Source organism: Bacillus rossius, chromosome 6 (genome assembly GCF_032445375.1).
Source record: "Bacillus rossius redtenbacheri isolate Brsri chromosome 6, Brsri_v3, whole genome shotgun sequence".
In the NCBI taxonomy this organism is placed as follows: Eukaryota; Metazoa; Arthropoda; class Insecta; order Phasmatodea; family Bacillidae; genus Bacillus; species Bacillus rossius.
The window spans coordinates 4,014,826-4,034,094 of record NC_086334.1 but is presented as its reverse complement, the minus strand read 5'-3'; the positions used below and the strand labels follow the sequence as shown (position 1 = coordinate 4,034,094).

General features: G+C 41.2%; 1 protein-coding gene across 11 annotated transcripts in view; it reads left to right on the top strand.

Moving 5' to 3' along the window:
- Positions 1-19,269, top strand: part of LOC134532524 (protein retinal degeneration B) — a 104,095-nt gene that overhangs the window by 39,400 nt on the left and 45,426 nt on the right. For all 11 annotated transcript variants that reach the window (XM_063369000.1, XM_063368993.1, XM_063368990.1 and 8 more), the window contains 2 exons: positions 16,328-16,442; positions 18,170-18,302. In XM_063369000.1, coding sequence (XP_063225070.1) covers positions 16,328-16,442; positions 18,170-18,302 — 248 coding nt within the window. The remainder of the gene's footprint in view (positions 1-16,327; positions 16,443-18,169; positions 18,303-19,269) is intronic.

Sequence of the window (19,269 nt, the reverse complement as noted above, 5' to 3'; positions counted from 1 at the left end):
GTATTTCCTAACACCCTCAGATCGAGCGAGCACTGAGGGTAATGTGCGCGATGTCGCTTTGAAACTGGCTGGAGTCGGAAAAGTGGATATTTTCGCAGGTGGGAAGCGTGGCTGACGTTTCCGGTGTTATCTCGGGGTGCTCCCGTTTGCCAAAACCCCCTTCATTCTGGCGAAGCTCCATTGGCATCCCGTCAGATCTCATAGGCTCATACTCCTTTCTCCACTCGACCGGTGCCCCGAGACCCGACTGCTTGTTCCTGAACGAGGAAGGTTGACTCAAGGAACTACGCGCTGCTGATTGGTCTAGCCGTGAGTCTATTCAGTCCGCGCCTGGCAGGCCCCGCTACGGTCCACTTCTTTGTCTAGTGCTCTGTTAAAAAGTACGGACATTACGGGAAAATATCAAAACTGTTATCATCCTGTACAATACCTATTTCACAGATAGCAAGACTATTTCAATGAAAGACCATCTTAAAATAAACTAGCCAAACCATCGTCGAAATTGAAGTACCACATTCGGTTTGAAAGTAGATTGAAAGAGTTCACTTGCCGTATGTATTTTCCGGGCGAAGGCCTGAGAGTCATTCAATACCCTCCAGGTCCCCCTGGAGAGGCCCCGTTTTAAAAAAATATAATGCCCCCGTAAATTCAAAAGGCCCAGAGCCCTGCAGTGTGTAGGGCCGTCTCTCAGTTTATTGGTTTGTTGCGGGGACTGTTCTGCGGCGACGGTAGTATTTGCGTCGTGTCAGGATTCGCCCGAAGTAAAATGCTTTGCTACACGAGCTTGTAACCTGAAGTGTCATCACAAGGGATGTCCAAACTGAAATTGAAGTACACATGCGTACAAGTAAACTAAATCTGTGTACTTCTCGCGTTATTAGCGTTAAACTATCGTCGCCATTTTGAAATAAATTCCAAATATGTTTATAAGAAAGTTTCAACAAACACATGCACATATTTGCCGATTGCAACTACAAGACAAGCTTATTCACAATTTAAATTTCTGAAAATTCGTGTGGCACAATTGAAGTGTGTAAAAAAATAATAATTTCAATGGAACATTGATTTCTAATAACTTCTATTTGTTGTAAATGATCGTGTACACGACTTGTTTCTCTGGCTAACACAGTTTGAAGAGACCAAACGTGGAAACGTCCGGATTCGTGAAGTACTCCACACGGGCAGGTGAAGTGCCCAATGTTGCTTATAAACAACTGCTTTAGAGTAGATAAGTACACAAATTCCATAGTGTACACAAGTAAAAAGTGCCTTAGTGTTCACAATACACAAGTAGGCCTACCTTAGTGTTCACAGTACGCAAGTGCAGTGTTGTTCACAATACACAAGTAGGCCTACCTTAGTGTTCACAGTACGCAAGTGCAGTGTTGTTCACAATACACGAGTGCCTTATTGTTCACAATACGCAAGTGCCTTGTTCACTATACACAAGTGCCTTGTTCACAATACACAAGTGCCTTGTTGTTCACAAGTCCACGAGAGCCTTAGTGTTCACAATACACAAGTGCCTTATTGTTCACAATACACAAGTGCCTTATTGTTCACAATACACTAGTGCCTTATTGTTCACAATACACAAGTGCCCTATTGTTCACAATACACAAGTGCCTTATTGTTCACAATACACAAGTGCTTTATTGTTCACAATACACAAGTGCCCTAAGTGTTCACAATACACGAGTGCCCTAAGTGTTCACAATACACGAGTGCCCTAAGTGTTCACAATACACGAGTGCCCTAAGTGTTCACAATACACGAGTGCCCTAAGTGTTCACAATACACGAGTGCCCTAAGTGTTCACATTACACGAGTGCCCTAAGTGTTCACAATACACGAGTGCCCAAAGTGTTCACAATACACGAGTGCCCAAAGTGTTCACAATACACGAGTGCCCAAAGTGTTCACAATACACGAGTGCCCAAAGTGTTCACAATACACGAGTGCCCAAAGTGTTCACAATACACGAGTGCCCAAAGTGTTCACAATACACGAGTGCCCAAAGTGTTCACAATACACGAGTGCCCAAAGTGTTCACAATACACGAGTGCCCAAAGTGTTCACAATACACGAGTGCCCAAAGTGTTCACAATACACGAGTGCCCAAAGTGTTCACAATACACGAGTGCCCAAAGTGTTCACAATACACGAGTGCCCAAAGTGTTCACAATACACGAGTGCCCAAAGTGTTCACAATACACGAGTGCCCAAAGTGTTCACAATACACGAGTGCCCAAAGTGTTCACAATACACGAGTGCCCAAAGTGTTCACAATACACGAGTGCCCAAAGTGTTCACAATACACGAGTGCCCAAAGTGTTCACAATACACGAGTGCCCAAAGTGTTCACAATACACGAGTGCCCAAAGTGTTCACAATACACGAGTGCCCTAAGTGTTCACAATACACGAGTGCCCTAAGTGTTCACAATACACGAGTGCCCTAAGTGTTCACAATACACGAGTGCCCTAAGTGTTCACAATACACGAGTGCCCTAAGTGTTCACAATACACGAGTGCCCTAAGTGTTCACAATACACGAGTGCCCTAAGTGTTCACAATACACGAGTGCCCTAAGTGTTCACAATACACGAGTGCCCTAAGTGTTCACAATACACGAGTGCCCTAAGTGTTCACAATACACGAGTGCCCTAAGTGTTCACAATACACGAGTGCCCTAATTGTTCACAATACACGAGTGCCCTAAGTGTTCACAATACACGAGTGCCCTAAGTGTTCACAATACACGAGTGCCCTAAGTGTTCACAATACACGAGTGCCCTAAGTGTTCACAATACACGAGTGCCCTAAGTGTTCACAATACACGAGTGCCCTAAGTGTTCACAATACACGAGTGCCCTAAGTGTTCACAATACACGAGTGCCCTAAGTGTTCACAATACACGAGTGCCCTAAGTGTTCACAATACACGAGTGCCCTAAGTGTTCACAATACACGAGTGCCCTAAGTGTTCGCAATACACGAGTGCCCTAAGTTTTCGCAATACACGAGTGCCCTAAGTGTTCGCAATACACGAGTGCCCTAAGTGTTCGCAATACACGAGTGCCCTAAGTGTTCGCAAAACACGAGTGCCCTAAGTGTTCGCAAAACACGAGTGCCCTAAGTGTTCGCAAAACACGAGTGCCCTAAGTGTTCGCAAAACACGAGTGCCCTAAGTGTTCGCAAAACACGAGTGCCCTAAGTGTTCGCAAAACACGAGTGCCCTAAGTGTTCGCAAAACACGAGTGCCCTAAGTGTTCGCAAAACACGAGTGCCCTAAGTGTTCACAATACACGAGTGGCCTACGTGTTCACAATACAAGAGTGCTTTAAGTGTTCACAGTACGCAAGTGCCTTAGGGCCGGTTTTATGACCCCCGGCTAAAGTTCCGGCTAAAATTTAACCGCAGGCTAGCTCTTATTTCGGTTTTATGTCCAGTTAGTCCCGGCTAACCTAGCGGGTGGATGAACCAGCCACTAGCTGCTTAACATGAGGCTAAGCAACAGAAAATAAAATGGCGATGTATCAGGCAAGGTTAGTTGTTGATAGTGATGACTGTTTGAGGAATTCTATTGAATATTTGCAGGATGCGATGGAATAATTTATTACTAAATATAAAATGCTTCGCCGTATTCATCAAAGTTTTATTAAAAATTGCATGGCATGAAAGTGTAGTCACGCTTTTCTATTCTCGTCGAGTCGTGTATTATTATTTGACTTTAATTGATCACGAAGTACATAAACGTATGCAATGTATATAAATTTTAATGTTCCTGCTTAAGAATATGTGTAAATAAGTGAACTTTAAAATTGCAAAACGAGGGTTATTATTACCTATAAAATGCGTGTTTTCGTGGAAGTTGTATCTGTGAATTTTTATTCGTAATACAGTGGACATATGCCGGGAATTAAATGCACTTCATACGACTTCAGACGTGGTTCTAATTCAATGAATACATTTGAATGTGAAATTAAATGTTACCCAATTATCCCTTCCCTATCTTACAAACCTTTAGGTACTTATTATCTACCTGCCACGCAAGTGCAAAACGAAAACAGCACTGGAATTATTCTGTTTCCCGTATCCAAGTTTATCCCTTGATCCTATCGGCATGACTTTTTATATGTTGGTCTAGTTTTACATTAGACTTGCTGTTTTAATTTAGAATGTTGAAAAATCCTGTACATAACTCAAAATACCTAACAGATCACGATACAAACAAATTATGTCAGGTCTTGTAAAAAATGTATTTCTTTCGTATACATTTTACAATCATAATTATTTCCCCAGTGAATATGTCTAGGATCTCTCGCCTACTAAATTAAAACAGCAAGCATCCAATACCACAAACTAATTCCATCAGGATCGGATTAATTTGGATACTTAATACGAAACTATTAATACAAAAATGAAACCTACACCAGTGAAATGAAAATAGACAAGTATTTTCCCGAAACAGGGTCTATATTATTTGATTATGAAATAAATTTATGAAAGAAATAAGTGTTCTCTAGCAAAAATGTCATCCGTATTTATTTGTTTGTATAGAATTACTTCGTTAGTTTTGGCTTAATATATAACCTAACAAATTATGAGTTTCAATACAAGAGTAAAGTTGAAAAAACACGGTTTTGAATCGTAAATTGTAATTTTATGGTTAATACAAAGCAGGGATGACGTCGAAGTAGTTTTTGGTTAATTTAATTATATCTGTTGCAAGATAAAGTTTGCGGCATATTTCTTTACTGCAGCTGTAAACATTCCGAATCACAATACAAACAAACAGTTGACTAACATTCTACCAGAAAAAAAAACTGTCTCGCAACAAAAGTTACCAAATTCTGGTTTATTTCATTACCAACACACCCATTATTACACCACACGCTTCGTCAGGTTCCGGTTAGCCAACCGCAGGCTAAGTATGGGTCATAATACACCCCTCGTTCGTTAACCGGAGGCTAGCATAACCTAAGGGATAGCTAACCTGAAGATTTAGCCGGAGGTCATAATACCGGCCCTTAGTGTTCACAAGTACGCAAGTGCTTTATTGTTCACAATACACAAGTGCTCCAAGTATAGTGCCCCAGTGGCACGGCTGTGGCGGGACCTCAGCTGCTCTAGTGCCGACCCCTGGGCCGCGAGGTCACGTGACGGCAACGTGGCGGCGACCTTGGCGCTCGGAGCCCCGCCCCCGCGGGCGCTCAAGCTGTCGTCTGCGCCCGGGAGCAGATCATTTCATCGAGCCCCCCTCCCTATTAGTTACTGTTCAACTTTTAAACCTCACCATTTAAAGAAGAAGAAAAACTAAGACTGTAAACGTTACTGTGGCTATAAATGTACACGTGATATGTGCGTAATGTATTACAGGTAAGGTTTCCCTATGAATTCGATTATCAATAGTCTTGTAATATTCATAATGTTCGCAGGCTTTCACGGCACATTGTCTGACGTAGCTTGGCTTCTGGGTTGTATCCGCGTCCTTGGCGAAAAATTCACCAATTATTATTCGCCAAGGACGCGGCTACAACCCAGAAGTCAAGCTACTTCACTTGTAATGTTCGTTTTATCAGGTAAAACGCATGAATTTTAAAAAAATTGGAACTATGGACATAGCCCTCCCCTCCTCTCTCTCCTGTTGCATTCCGTGGCTCCCTCCCTCGATATCTTAACAATATCCCACAGACGCAAAACGAAAAAATGTAAAAACATACATGCAATTCAATGTTCCTCTCATTCATTAGGAATTGTTCAGTATTTAAAAAATAAGTAAAAATGTTTATGTTCTATAAAGTTGAAGCGAAGCCACTATGAAGCGTTAGTAAACTTATACGACGATAGCCGCTGGCCGTGGGGGTTATCGCACGTCTTCCTGCTTCTGGATAGCAGCGACGGATAAGCACCGCTTATACTTGCCTGGTTTCCTTCTTGGCCGAGGGTACCTCATGCCAGTACCCACCATGCCATGCCCTCCCAACAATCCGGTACTTTTGCCAGTACCCTACAAGCAATCCCAACTAGCTGGTACTGTTGCTACTACCCCCCACCATGCCCGGTATTCTTGTGAGGTCCCACCATGATGTCCCAATTTAAATTGTATGTTGTACAGGAAAATATGAAAATATTATATATTTATTTAGCAACTTAAGGTACCTGTTCTTATTATTTTCTACGCGACAAGTTTGGAAATTGTGTCATCTTGTTATATTCAACTATTGATTTTAACTGCAGTTTTATTGCCCTTTCCTTTTTGATACTTCGAAGGTTCAATGCCTTGGGAATCATTTTAATGCTATGGAAAGATGCTCTGTAAATTCTGTTGAGTTTAATGTACAAGTTTACATCTAATGAATTTGTCTGTAAAGTAAAAAGAAAAAATAATCTATGTGCAACAAAAATTAATTTTGGAGACAAGATTGTGTGAGTTAAGTTTTGTTATCGCGCAGTTATTTTCAAACCAAGTCAGTTTGGTTCATGTTCAGACCATAAAAAAGACCAATAATTTATTCCGTTAAAGATACGTGGCCTTGCATGAAAATATGAGTCACGCTTTTTTTTTATCTGGCATGATGTCATAGATTCGAAGTAAAATTCCGATAGTTGTGTGTCATGAGGTGCAAGTTGGGCACTTGTGTGGTTTTTGCACCCATCTTGCATGAGATAGCGTTTTAGAACCATGGTTTTAGACCTGAAAAAAAAGGAGGGGTGGGGGGAGACAGCTGGTTGTCGCGTTCTCAAATGTTGCAAGCGTGCGCATTATACGCATTTATCGTGGTTTATGTCGTGTGATCCGCATAAATCGCCTGTCGCATGCATCAAATACAAACGCACTTAACGGCCTATCTGGCCATTAACTACTCAAATAACACCCTCAGCGAGTTATTTGTCATGGACGCTGTATGGTCGATTCGTGTGTTGAAAGGTTATCAAATCTAATTGTGACGGAGAAATAATCTCTGGTTTTATTACACCTACAATTCTAAACCTACGAGTTTACTTCTTTGAACAAGGAAACACTAAATGGTTTTGTTTTAAATATCAGTTTTATATTAAATAAATACCATAGACCCCATTTACTTAATGCACGAGTGCCACTTACAGTCTTTTAAAATAAAACAAACCGTCATGTAACGTATTGATGTATTTGAGGAAACTACTAAGTGTATGAATTTTGATGAAACTCGGGCAAAGAAGCAGTTTAGTAAGAAGGAGAAAAAAAATAAGTTTCCTTTTCATGGTGCTCAATTGTCTTAATGTTAGTTACAATATATATAAAACAACAAGTTGTATATTTCTTACTCTCATGGATCTTCACAAGTGCAGGTTATCCACGGGATTGAAACGTGTATCTGTTTGCCGCGAACGCTTCACGGCATCTTTGAAGCTTCGAGGGGGATTAGGCCTTGCCATCTGACAGTAACAGGAATATGGTCAACAAAGAAAAACAAAGAAAAATGGACTAAGAGAACGAAAAAAAAAAAAACCCATAAATGATGACAGCACAGAAATATTGAATCCAAAAAAATTCAGCACAATAGTTGAAACGGGACAAAAACACGACAAAACGAAAAGACGAAACAAACACACTAGTTTTTCAAAACAGAAGAGAACGAAAAAAAAAAAAAATATTATGTGGTGTTTATATCCTGTTGATAACAGCAATTTTTTGCTTAATTTGTGTTTTTGTCTTTTGGGTATTTTTTTTAGTTTTCCTCTACAGACATACATGTGCTTAACAATGGCGTATGTCCATCAAGTACTGTTAGGTTGTTAGCCCGCCGCCGCGCGGGGGTACCTGTATGTAGCGCAAGGGCGTAGCCAGGGGGGGGGGGGTTAGGGGTTCAAACCCCCCCTCCCCTAGCACCAATTCTTTAATTAATTTCTTATTCATCACTCAAACAAATTTCATATTAAAATTAATAAAAAATTTACCATTACAATATTTAAATTTAAGAACCGAAAACTGCTAAAATACCACTATTTCACACCTTAAAATCCAAATTTTCCCGGGGGAGGACCCCCGGACCCACCGCTTTAATACGGGGGGGGGGGGGGCGGCATGCTTCTTAACACCCCCCCATACACAAATCCTGGCTACGCCACTGATGTGGCGTGGCGTGGCGTGGCGTGGCGTGGGCGGGCGACCTTGATGAGGAAGGCGCTAATAGCGCTGTTATTTCCAGCGCGCGCCCGGCCGCGGGGACTGCCACTAGACAGGGCTTATCGCCACGGCACTCTGTCACGTAGTTCAAGTCACTTCATAATCTTAAATCATGAGCTGCATCCGAATGCTGGGAAGCCTTCATTTCACAGACGAGAGAGCCAAATGCCCGATCGTGCATCTTCGGTTTTTTTTGTTCATTGTAACTCATGATAACTAATGGTCAATTAGGTTAGGTTAGCTACATTATAAATACTTTAAAACATTGTGGACGGTTGATTTGGTTAGGATAGATACATTAAAGATACTGTGAAATCATGTAAACGGTTTCCTAGCGCTGGATAGCTACATATTAAAAAGTTATTTGCTAAGTCAACCATAAAATGATTTTGCAGTATTTTTTAATGTAGCCATACTTACCTAATATAACCAACCATCCACAATGTTTTAAAGTATTTATAATGTAGCTAACCTATCCTAATCGACCGCAAAATTTAATTCCACACCGGTTTATACAATGTGAGAGAACGGGGGTAAAAAAAGCGAGCATGAACTTCGGGTGTGTGTGTCTCGTGTGTGAAATGAAGGCTTCCAGTTGGAGAGCCGTGCAGGTCCCCGGGTGGGGGCGCAGCTGACGGGTCGATCCGAGCACCCCGCGAGCCACGGGCTGCTGGGCGGAGGCTCGAACCCACGCCTCGCAGCGCGCAAAGGTCGGCGGGTAGTAGGGGGGAGGGGAGGGGGCGTAGTCCGCTGACCTTTGCCCCGCGCAGGCGTGAGCTTGGACCGCTACACGTCACCTCCAGCTTCCACATCCCGCCGATAGAACCAGCTCGTCTTCCGGAAGACGCCAGTCGTACGTACGGCGCCAATAAACAGTTAAAAAAAAAAATTGGTTGTCTGTAAAGTCGGTTTACGGACGATAGTTTAACGTGACAACGTCATAACAAAACATTGATGAAATGATTGCATACTTTTATGAATAAAATTGAATCATTTTTATTGAATTATCACTATTTTGTATGGATACAAAGAAATAGTGAAATGTAATCTACAATTTAATTGATAAATTTACTTTTATTTGCACTCATTAATTCAAATATGTTTATTACTTTAATGAAGAGATTATTTTAACTACATCTTTTATACATGTTTGCTATTTAACTTCTTCCAATCTGTGTTATTCTGTTAAGGATAGGACGATGATAAGAAAAGTAGGAAACGAATGGGAGTGTTTCAAGTTTAATGTGCCTCGAAAAAGTCAAATCGATGGTTGTTCCAATCGAGTGAAAAAGAGATAGATGCGGCGCAAGCGTACAATGGGCGTAACGGGACACAGCGTAACGGGAAAATGTTTGTAATAGGACCCTTTCGTGCGTGCAGCCGGCGTTCATAGATTTATTAGACTTCACGTCAAAAAAAATCGAACATGTTGACGGCATGACAATAGAAAATTGCTGTATAATTTGATTGTAACGGTGTTAGCAACTAAGGCCGAAATTACAATAGCCCGTCCATCCGTCATCCGTCTGTCAATTACGTGACATGCACCCAATAAGATGGACTGAAAAATGTCATCCACTCGTCCGTCTAAAGCTTGGTAACTTTATACTTTTGACGGGTGAACGGATGAAACTATAACCTTCTAATGTCTTCTAGGTGTTTGTATATAAAATATTATATTAAAATGAAAGTTTTTTTAATTGTTTATCAGATTCCAAAATCATTTCTTAGCTTATGTTTGAACATTTCGAAAGCTCTTTTTTTGAAACAAAAATTGTCTAAGTCACAGAAGCATTATAATTACGTATGGTAACTTTGGAAATGTGAACATACATACCGAAAAAAAAAACCACTCTGAGTTTAATGAGTTTCGAGTACTTACTTAACATAATTGTTTAGGTAATATAATTACATATGATAATTTTTTCCCCCCAAATTGTTAAGTTTTCTCAACAGTTGTCAGCATTGACATGGAGAAATATTATGACGGACGAGCGGAGTGTTGTAAATCGCCAGCCGACCTCCGTAGCGTAGTCGGATGCACACCGGCTTATGGTGGGAGAGGTTCTGGGTTCGGGTCCCGGGTAAGGCATGGGAGTAAAATTGAGACTTATTCAAAATATACACTTGCGATAAAAGATGATGAAAAAGAATAATTAAATTGATATTTCTGGCTAAACGGATGCCGCTCAAGGCCAAAATCCAAGCAGTGAAGTGAAGTTAAGTTAAGTTGTATATCGCTTGGCGGCTGACGGACGGATGCGACGGGCTGTTGTAATTCAGGCTTTACAATTCAAGTGTAGCAAAATAGAATTAAATCTTTATATATAAAAATCTCGTGTCACGTTGTTTGTCCGGGCTAATTTCCGAAACTACTGCATTGATTTTAATGAAATTTCGCTCAAATATTTGTAACTTTGTCCAACTTTATATATAGGCTACATTTTATTTCGATTAATGACAGCGTTTTCCGAAAATCAGCTCCCAAGGGTGGTTAAGCACTGGCAACAGTGGGACAGCGGGATTTTGGATTGTTTATGCCTTCTGCGTCTCTATGGCAACGAGCATTGCTTTGATTTTTTTTCCATTCGAGGTGCGGCAGTGGCGTACCCACAAGGAGGGGCATGTATAATGAGCGGCGCAAGTGTTCTGCCTGTAGACTGCCGTAGAAAAGTACGGGTACATCAGTTGTACGTTGCGTGCTCGAGAATCGGGAAACCATCGGTGCTACTCGTTTTCTCTCCGGTACATTACAAAGCATTGTAATAAATTTTTGTCGAAATTAATTGCATTTTATTTAATTTATTATTACTGTAAATGGGATATTTAGTTTCATTTTTTCCCCATTAGTATAGCCGTGCGAAGCTGGGTCGGGCAGCTAGTATATTATATATATATATATATTAGATTATATTGTTCTATTACAATATTCCCTAAAAACACCTACACATTGAGTTAAGGCCATTAAGCTACTGACTCAAACACAACTTCACACCACGTTGCACTCAACGAGGTCCCTTTCATCTGAGGCGAGAAATTTACATTTCAGCTTTTCAATGTTTGTAACAATCGTTTAAAATTACGCACCTTGCGATAATCAAACTTTTTTCTTCTTGTTATACGTACAGATGAACAGTAGTAAAATGAAAGTTCCTGACTTGACAAAACGACCAAAAAATGTCCCATCCCCCCCCCCTCACGTTTTAATAGTTTTATAGAGTTATGTATAAAATTAGGTCGCAATCACTACTGTTACTCAATGCCCAATTCTACTAAGCAAATCTAAAACATAATCAAAGTAGAGTTGAACTGATTATTCCATAGACCAATCACCGCAATTTGAGAATTTAGATTGACCTATCATGAACCAACCACTGCAATTCAAATTTTTTTACGTTTACTTACCAATTGGGCTGCTTGGTGACGTTATTTCTCTCGTTGCTCTGTGTTTAGAAATTGAGCTCGAAACACCCCCCCCCCCCCCCCCCCCCCTGGGTACGCCTATGATTTCAGGTAACGGTTTACAAAAATACTTTTATAACTATTGGAGGTACAAACTGGAACAACACAAAGCATAGATGTCCGGGTAAGAATCCGAACCCATGCCTCATACACGGACGCGGCGCGGCGGGGAAATTTCCCCCCCCCCCCCCTAAGTAGTCTTGTGTTTAATGCCGGTTTGCATACGTGTTACTGTAAGCATGCCTTTCATACGTGTAACATAAGTATACTTGTATTTGTTTTTTTTAGAAATCATCGAATAATGAATGACTTAAGAACAAAGTATTAAAAACAAATAAAGAAACCAAGGTATGAAATGTTCAGGTTCTTCAAGCAAAATATTCATATAAATTTGTACTTGTAAAGGTTACAGTTCTAAAACTTTACTATTCCCTGAGATTTTATTTAAGTGTGACAGTAATTTTTTCTTTTAAAATTCAGTGATAGAGAAAAATTATTTTTTAAAAAAAAAGGCCTTTGTCTGTAAAGTCGGTTTACGGACGATAATTTTACGTGATAACGTCATAAGAAAACATTGACGAAAATTTGCATGCTTTTTAATTGTCAAATATTATTTACAGTTTTTGCAAATTTAATTTAAATAATTTGTTTAAATATAATTACGAACAATTAGTTAAAAATCCCGCCGTAACCTGTTTGATATCATAGATTTTCTCGCACGGTGGTTGGCCGGTTCTTGCACGCTCGGCTCAGGTGGAACGTGACGACAGTTTTTTTCGTGCGTACAGCCGGCGTTCATCGATTTATAAGACGTTATCACGTGATAAAGAAGATATAGTGGTTGTGCTGGACCTCCTCCGCTGAAGCCTGGCCACGTGGTTGGCCCTCGAGGTGGTTGACGTGAGCTGGTGGGGTCCAGCGACCCCGTGGCCCGTGCTGGGACCTGGGAGCGCCGAGACCCGGCTGTCCGCCTGCTGGGGTGTTCTTCAGGGGCTTCCGCGCCCGCCGATTGGATTAGCCCGCCCGCCACCTCTGCGGCTGCCCGCACACGCACATTCCTGCCCCCTCCCCCTCCTCCTCCCCCTTCTCCTCCATCCCCTCCTCCCCCCCCTCCTCCTCCTCCTCCCCCCTCCCCCTCCCCCTCCCCCCCCTCCTTCTCGATTTTTTTTCCTAACATAACTAAAAACTAAGTGTGTTTGGGAGGGGTCCTGGTTAGGGAGGGACCTAAGTGCGTCTCAGGACGAAGCCTATCACGCCTTACTCATTCTGGGATTAGCCATGCAGGGAGAGGGTCGCATGCATCATGTGCTAGGAGGGGATTGGCCAGCCAAGGCAGCGATTGTCGCCATGACTAACTCCCCTCACTCTTATCTCTAGTCTAAACTACTAGTTAAGTTGGGCCCAGGTAAAACCTGCATAGACACAGGGAAAACCCTGGGCACTTTTCATGCGGGATGAAAGTTTGCATGCATTAAATGTACCCCTCCCTTACACACTTAGTTTTAACTTAGGTTAGGAAAAAAAAAAAGTACAGGAGACAGAGGACGGTCTGGATGAAGAGTTTGTCTGAGTAGAAAGAGTCTACCATGCGGGGGTTGGGCACTTGGACTCAAGGTCCGCTTTGTTGTCTTCTCCGGGACTGGAATTTGATGGCCAGGGACGCAAGCGCCCCTGGCGGTGAGTGTAAACACGTACCACTCACATCCGCTCCAGACAGCAGCACCTATAACTAGAAGGAAGAAAATTAAATATCTTACAAACTAAGCTTATTTTAATAAATGCATGTTGCGCGGGCGAGGCTAACATTTCCCCCTTCCCCCTTGCCTCTTCCATCCTCCCTCCCTCTACTACCTGCCTCCTTCCTCATTCTCTTCGTGCGCGGCACCAAGCTTGCTGGGGAGACACATTTACCTCATTTTTATTTTCCATAGAAGTGTGCTTTTGTTTTCCTCGTCGTCGTGCTTCTACAGTTCTATCTGCTCTCCAGGCAGTCCTGTCAAGACAATACGGTAAAATAGAGCGTTCAGTGTATTCAGTTACTTTTAGAGATAAATTCATTCAAACATCCACCGCTGTTTTACTTCATGAAGTAGTTCGCACATGGCCTTCGAGTCCGCGCAAGCCTGCGCTTGCTCCTGGCCGAGGCCTCCCCCCTCCCCCTGGAGATCCCACAGATTCCCTCCCTCCCCCCTTGCATATTATACATAATCCTCATGCTTACGACATTTACTTTTGTAAATTGTTTGCCATCATTTCTTGTTGCAATATTCGGACACCTTGACAAGCGTCCATGCATGACCGTGCCACTGGCTCTGTGCCTCTTGCTCGGCCTCTGCCGTCGTGACGTATTGTTGTTGTTTTGCTTCGTACAGATAGATGTGAAAAAAAATTGGTTGTCTTTAAAGTCGGTTTACGGACGATAGTTTAACGTGACGTCATATCAAAACATTGATTAAATGATTGCGTACTTTTATGAATAAAATTGAATCATTTTTATTGAATTATCACTATTTTGTATGGATACAAAAAAGGACAGAAATGAAATCTACAATTTAATTTATAAATTTACATTTATTTTCACTCATTAATTCAAATATGTTTATTACTTTAACGAAGAGATTATTTTAACTATAACTTTTATTAATGTTTGCTATTTAACTCTTCCAATCTGTGTTATTCTGTTAAGGATAGGACGATGATTGGAAAAGTAGGAAACGAATGGAAGTGTTTCAAGTTTAATGTGCCTCGAAAAAGTCAAATCGATGGTTGTTCCAATCGAGTGGAAGAGAGATAGATGCGGCGCAAGCGTACAAAGAGCGTAACGGGATACAGCGTATCGGGACACTTCGTGCGTGCAGCCGGCGTTCATCGATTTATTAGACGTTGTCACGTCAAAAAAACACTAATGGAGCTTAGTCGTATGCATTACCCGGCTGTGGGAACATATTAGGGGGGGGGGGGGGGCAGGTCACGTCACTCACCTGCTCCCACCAAGGTGGGTCGGGTTCATTCCCGGGCGAGGGGTAACACGGACTCAGCGCAACTGAGAGACGTGGCGGATGTTTCCGTGAGCCGGCTGGTTTTCTCCGGGCGCTCCCCGCCGTTCTCACCAAGGCATATTCCGCTAATGCTCCATTCTCGCTTCAACGCCTGTCATAGTTTGTAATGACCCCAATGGTGTTGAGACTTTACGCCTTAATTCAACCGTGCAGTCAACAGACAAAATGAAACTTCCACGAGTAAGTAAGGGATCCTTGACGCAGTTAGTCAAACGTGTATATTACAAAACAGCAGTGTGGTACACTTACGTAACAGAATCGGGGTTCCCGCAGACCGAGAAAACTCAGGGAAATTTTTTAAGTTGTCTCAAAAACTTGGAAAACTACAAAATTTTGGTTGCAAATCAGTAGCTATCAGTAATTAATTTTACATAGGTACTATAGTTGTTACGTAGTACAAGGTGTCCATAAAAGAATATCCCAGTTTCGATAGTGTGTTGTAACGGTTTCATTTAGACCTTTTACAACAAATAATACACCAGATTGAAGGTAAACTAACATAGTTTTTTTTCTTAACAATTGTTCAATATGTGCACTTTTAGTTATGCGGCACACATCCAACGTAAAGTCCTTTTCATCCCACAGTTTGGTTAACAAGTCCGGAATATAGCCTCGTCAGTTGTGTGTCTCAGCTCTGGAAAATCATTAGTTAGCGGTGGAACGTAGACTCGATCTTCTGTAAATCTCCAAAGCGTTATGTCAGGTGAACGTGGAGGCCAGATTTCCCTTCTACAAACACATCCGGTCGTTTCGAATTGCACATACCATCGGCGGAATTTTTTTTGCGACATGGGGGATCTCAATTAAACTTTAGACGAAACACACGTTGAACTGTAATTATCGAGTCACTCTTAGCAAATTGCAGAACACAAAACGCTTTACGCTCAGGAGTCGCCATCTTGCGTAGGTGGCGCTGCGAGCGAGAAAACAACAAAGCATTTACTCGCGCATGCGCTTATCTAAAAATTGTTTGAGTTACTCTTTAATTGTGACCTTGAACCAACACACTACAACGCTTACAGCTGATGCGATTAAATCTTATAACTGCGGGAAATTCTTTTATGGACATATTGTATCTTGGTGTGTTCATCTTGATAAGTAGTTTAAATCATAAATTCGTGAACCTTTTACAATCCCTAACACAATGATCAAACGCGAGGGGTTTAAACAACGATGCATTAAAGTTTTCTCATAGAAATACATGTGTTTTTTTCTTCTGAATAGTAGTGTAGGTTACTTAAAACTCTTGTTACGGTGGAAACTGTTGCCTGACGGATATATTCCAACCTTGCGGCCGGCATTTCTCAACGTTCCCCTCCCAATATGCGCCCTTGAAGGGTGGTGTGGGAGTATCTTCCAATTCAGTTTTAAAAATCATTCCAGAGCTTTTTAATAATACAGAACTGTGAGGGATCGCTTCCTGTTTGATCGGGAGGGTATTAGGGCTTCGGCAATGACCAGCGGCTGGGGCCACCAACCCGGCATGGTCACCGCCTCAGCCCCTCTACCACTCTCAGCTAACCAGCCTGACGGGCTGGTGATGCAGGACGGGACCGTGAAACAGGAAAAGGGCAGAAGGAGACGCGAGTGAAGCAAGCACACAACGCTGACCAGAGACGCGCGCGCGTGTTGCAGTGATGCTGTGTCGGCGCGGCGCCAGCTAACCGCCAGCATGCTGATCAAGGAGTACCGCATCCCGCTGCCCCTCACCGTGGAGGAGTACCGCATCGCGCAGCTCTACATGATCGCCGTGAGTGTCGATCCTGCGATCCCGTGATCCTGTGATCCTGTGCCGTGGCGACACTGCGTCAGTCTTCAAAGACCGATACTCCCTAAACTCCTTACTATGCATGCACACCATGTTATTCGTTTTAAATCTTACAATTATTTTCATAGCTAATAAAAATTTACAATCACAAATTTTAAGTCCTGAAAATTTGTCATTGCAAATTTTTAATAGCTATGAAAATACTTGTAAGATTTAAAACGAAAAACTTGGAATTGACCTAAAGTGTTTGTTAGATTTTTTTTGGTTGAAGAAAGTGCATCAAACTGTGTCTCGCTGGTTTAGTTTGTATACAAAAATATATATTTGACAGTTTGGGCAAATTAAAGGATGATTTTTCTTCTAAAGAAAATTATAAATTATTTAAAAACAAATGCATGCATTTCCCACCTTGTTTGTTTTAGTTTTTCGTTAAATTTAATTACAAGAAGTAAATTTTAAAAAAAAAATGTAAAAAAAAATCAGTTTTTATTTTACATTTTTAAAAAGTCTTAACACAGAGAAAAAATACAGATTTGTATATTCTAAGGCCGTGAAATGTAGGGTAAAAAATGTTAATGAATTTGTAAAGAGCATCAAATAACATAGCTGAAGAACTTACAAAAAATGTACGTTAAATTTTACATCATGTTTAGAAGTTATTCCGACCTCCAACCTATTGAAAACTTAAAAGGCCTGGTGATATAGGCACCGCCTGCGGAGTGCTGCGGTATGCATCCTGCAACACTGCACTGTTTCGCTCGTAGCCTAACGCCACGAATCCGGGGACATAGCTTAACAAAACCAAACAAATTTTGTACCGAACAGACAAACAAGCAGACAGACAGGAAAGCGAGTCAATATTGCATTGCCACACAATTCTGAGCTATGTTCAGAGTTTCAAATCTCTAGCTCATCGGGAAGTTAGTTCAAAATCGGTTGCAAAATTTGTACCGGACAGACAAGAAACTGCATTACTAAGAACGTGGTTAAAAAAAAAGAGCAAGGCCCTGTAGTTAGATGGAAACATTTTGTAACTGGGCCTCACAAACTGTTTTAAAGTTTCTTTTTTCTTTTAAGTGGTCGAATTTCAGAATAACCCTCTCCTTTTTCTTTCTATTGTGAGCTAGGAACCAAGCAAGATGCTTTATCATGTAATTTTACTTAATTTTATTTATTTAATTACATTTGGGTTCAAATTATTTTGTTTCTATTGTAACGAGTGATTTTGTTTGATGTATTAGGTTTCCGACTCAGTTCCGTATATGTGGATTTATTTCATTTCCATTTGTATCGTTTCAGATTATTTCAGTTATTTCACATTAATATGTTCAAGAAGATAACATTTCTACACGTGACTTGATGTAAGTTTTTGGACATACGCCAATGCTAAGAACTTTTTCTGTTGAAGAAAAACTAAATAACTACACAAATCTTTCAAAGATAATATTTCTACACATTTCAGTCCTTTCCTTTGATTTATTTCGTTACAATTCAAGCATTTAACCATTAAAATTCGATTCTATTAAAGTTATTTCGTTTTAAATGGGTTCTTTTGATGCATTTCATGTAATTTTACATAATTTTATTTATTTAATCAAACGACAGAAAAAAAAATTCAGCTTTTTTTCTGAAACATAAAATGGCTAGTCGTAAGGAAAGGAGTGTGTTCGTGACAGGCAGTTGAGCTGTTGTGCTGCTGTGTGCTGCAGAAGAAGAGCCGCGAGGAGAGCAAGGGGGCGGACAGCGGCGTGGAGATCATGGTGAACGAGCCCTACGAGAATGGACCCGGAGGCTGCGGCCAGTACACGCGCAAGATCTACCACGTGGGAAGCCACCTGCCAGGTACGGCTGGGACTCCTGGTGGCAACCGCCGCGGTCCACAACTTGCAGTTTGTTGCTCAAGGGTGACAGTGATACTCGCACGATTTACAATCAAAATTTGTTCATAATAATTCGTGAACTCCACAAGAAGTGTCCAAGTGGTTTTAAGAGTCCCTGAAGTTTAAGTATAGTGAGTGGCCCTAGTAGTTTTATACAGGCATTTGTTGTTTTTGTTTTACAAACTAGAACGTAACATGATAATGACACACAATTTATTTTCGTTTTAGTAGATTTAGTGTGAACAGATGGAAGCTGCATTCTGTAAGGAGCCCCAACTACATTTTTTTTAAATTAAAGAATTACTGCATTGTCGGAAAGCAATTGGATTTAAATTGTTTTTTGCTCGCCATTGCGTAGTATGTACACCATAATTAGTTTGATAATTTTTTTAAATTGGTTGATTCAACTTCGCAAAAAAAAAACATTTTTTTATAAAGCACTGAAGTTGCAAGACTGCACACCAACTCAGGACTTAAAATTATAAAACTGATTTTAAAATAGTATTTGCTTTCACTTTGCGAAATTGTAAGAAGTGAAAATGTCGTGGTTTTAATAAATACATTTTTGTTTTTAAATTTGTGGCCTTTTATGTACACAACATCTGCATCTGTAAAAGTTTTCAGAACTCTTCAATTCAAATAAGGGAGACGGAAACGAAAGCAGTTAAAAGTTGGCCAATGCTTGAGTTGCATTCGTGCGTCTTGCGTAGTTATATAAAGGGGCATATGAAAAATTCGTTGTTGTTCTTTGTGCGTGTTGCGTTTCTTGCGTAGATTACCAACCTGGCCTAAGGCAACGCAACCTTCAAGGTCTTAGTGGGCTCCGGTGCTCCGAGCCACTCGGGTATCGAATCGGTGCTGATGTGTTAGGGCCCGTCTGCAATTTCAATGTCCTAAACTGTGTCCGACAGACACCGATTACCGATTGG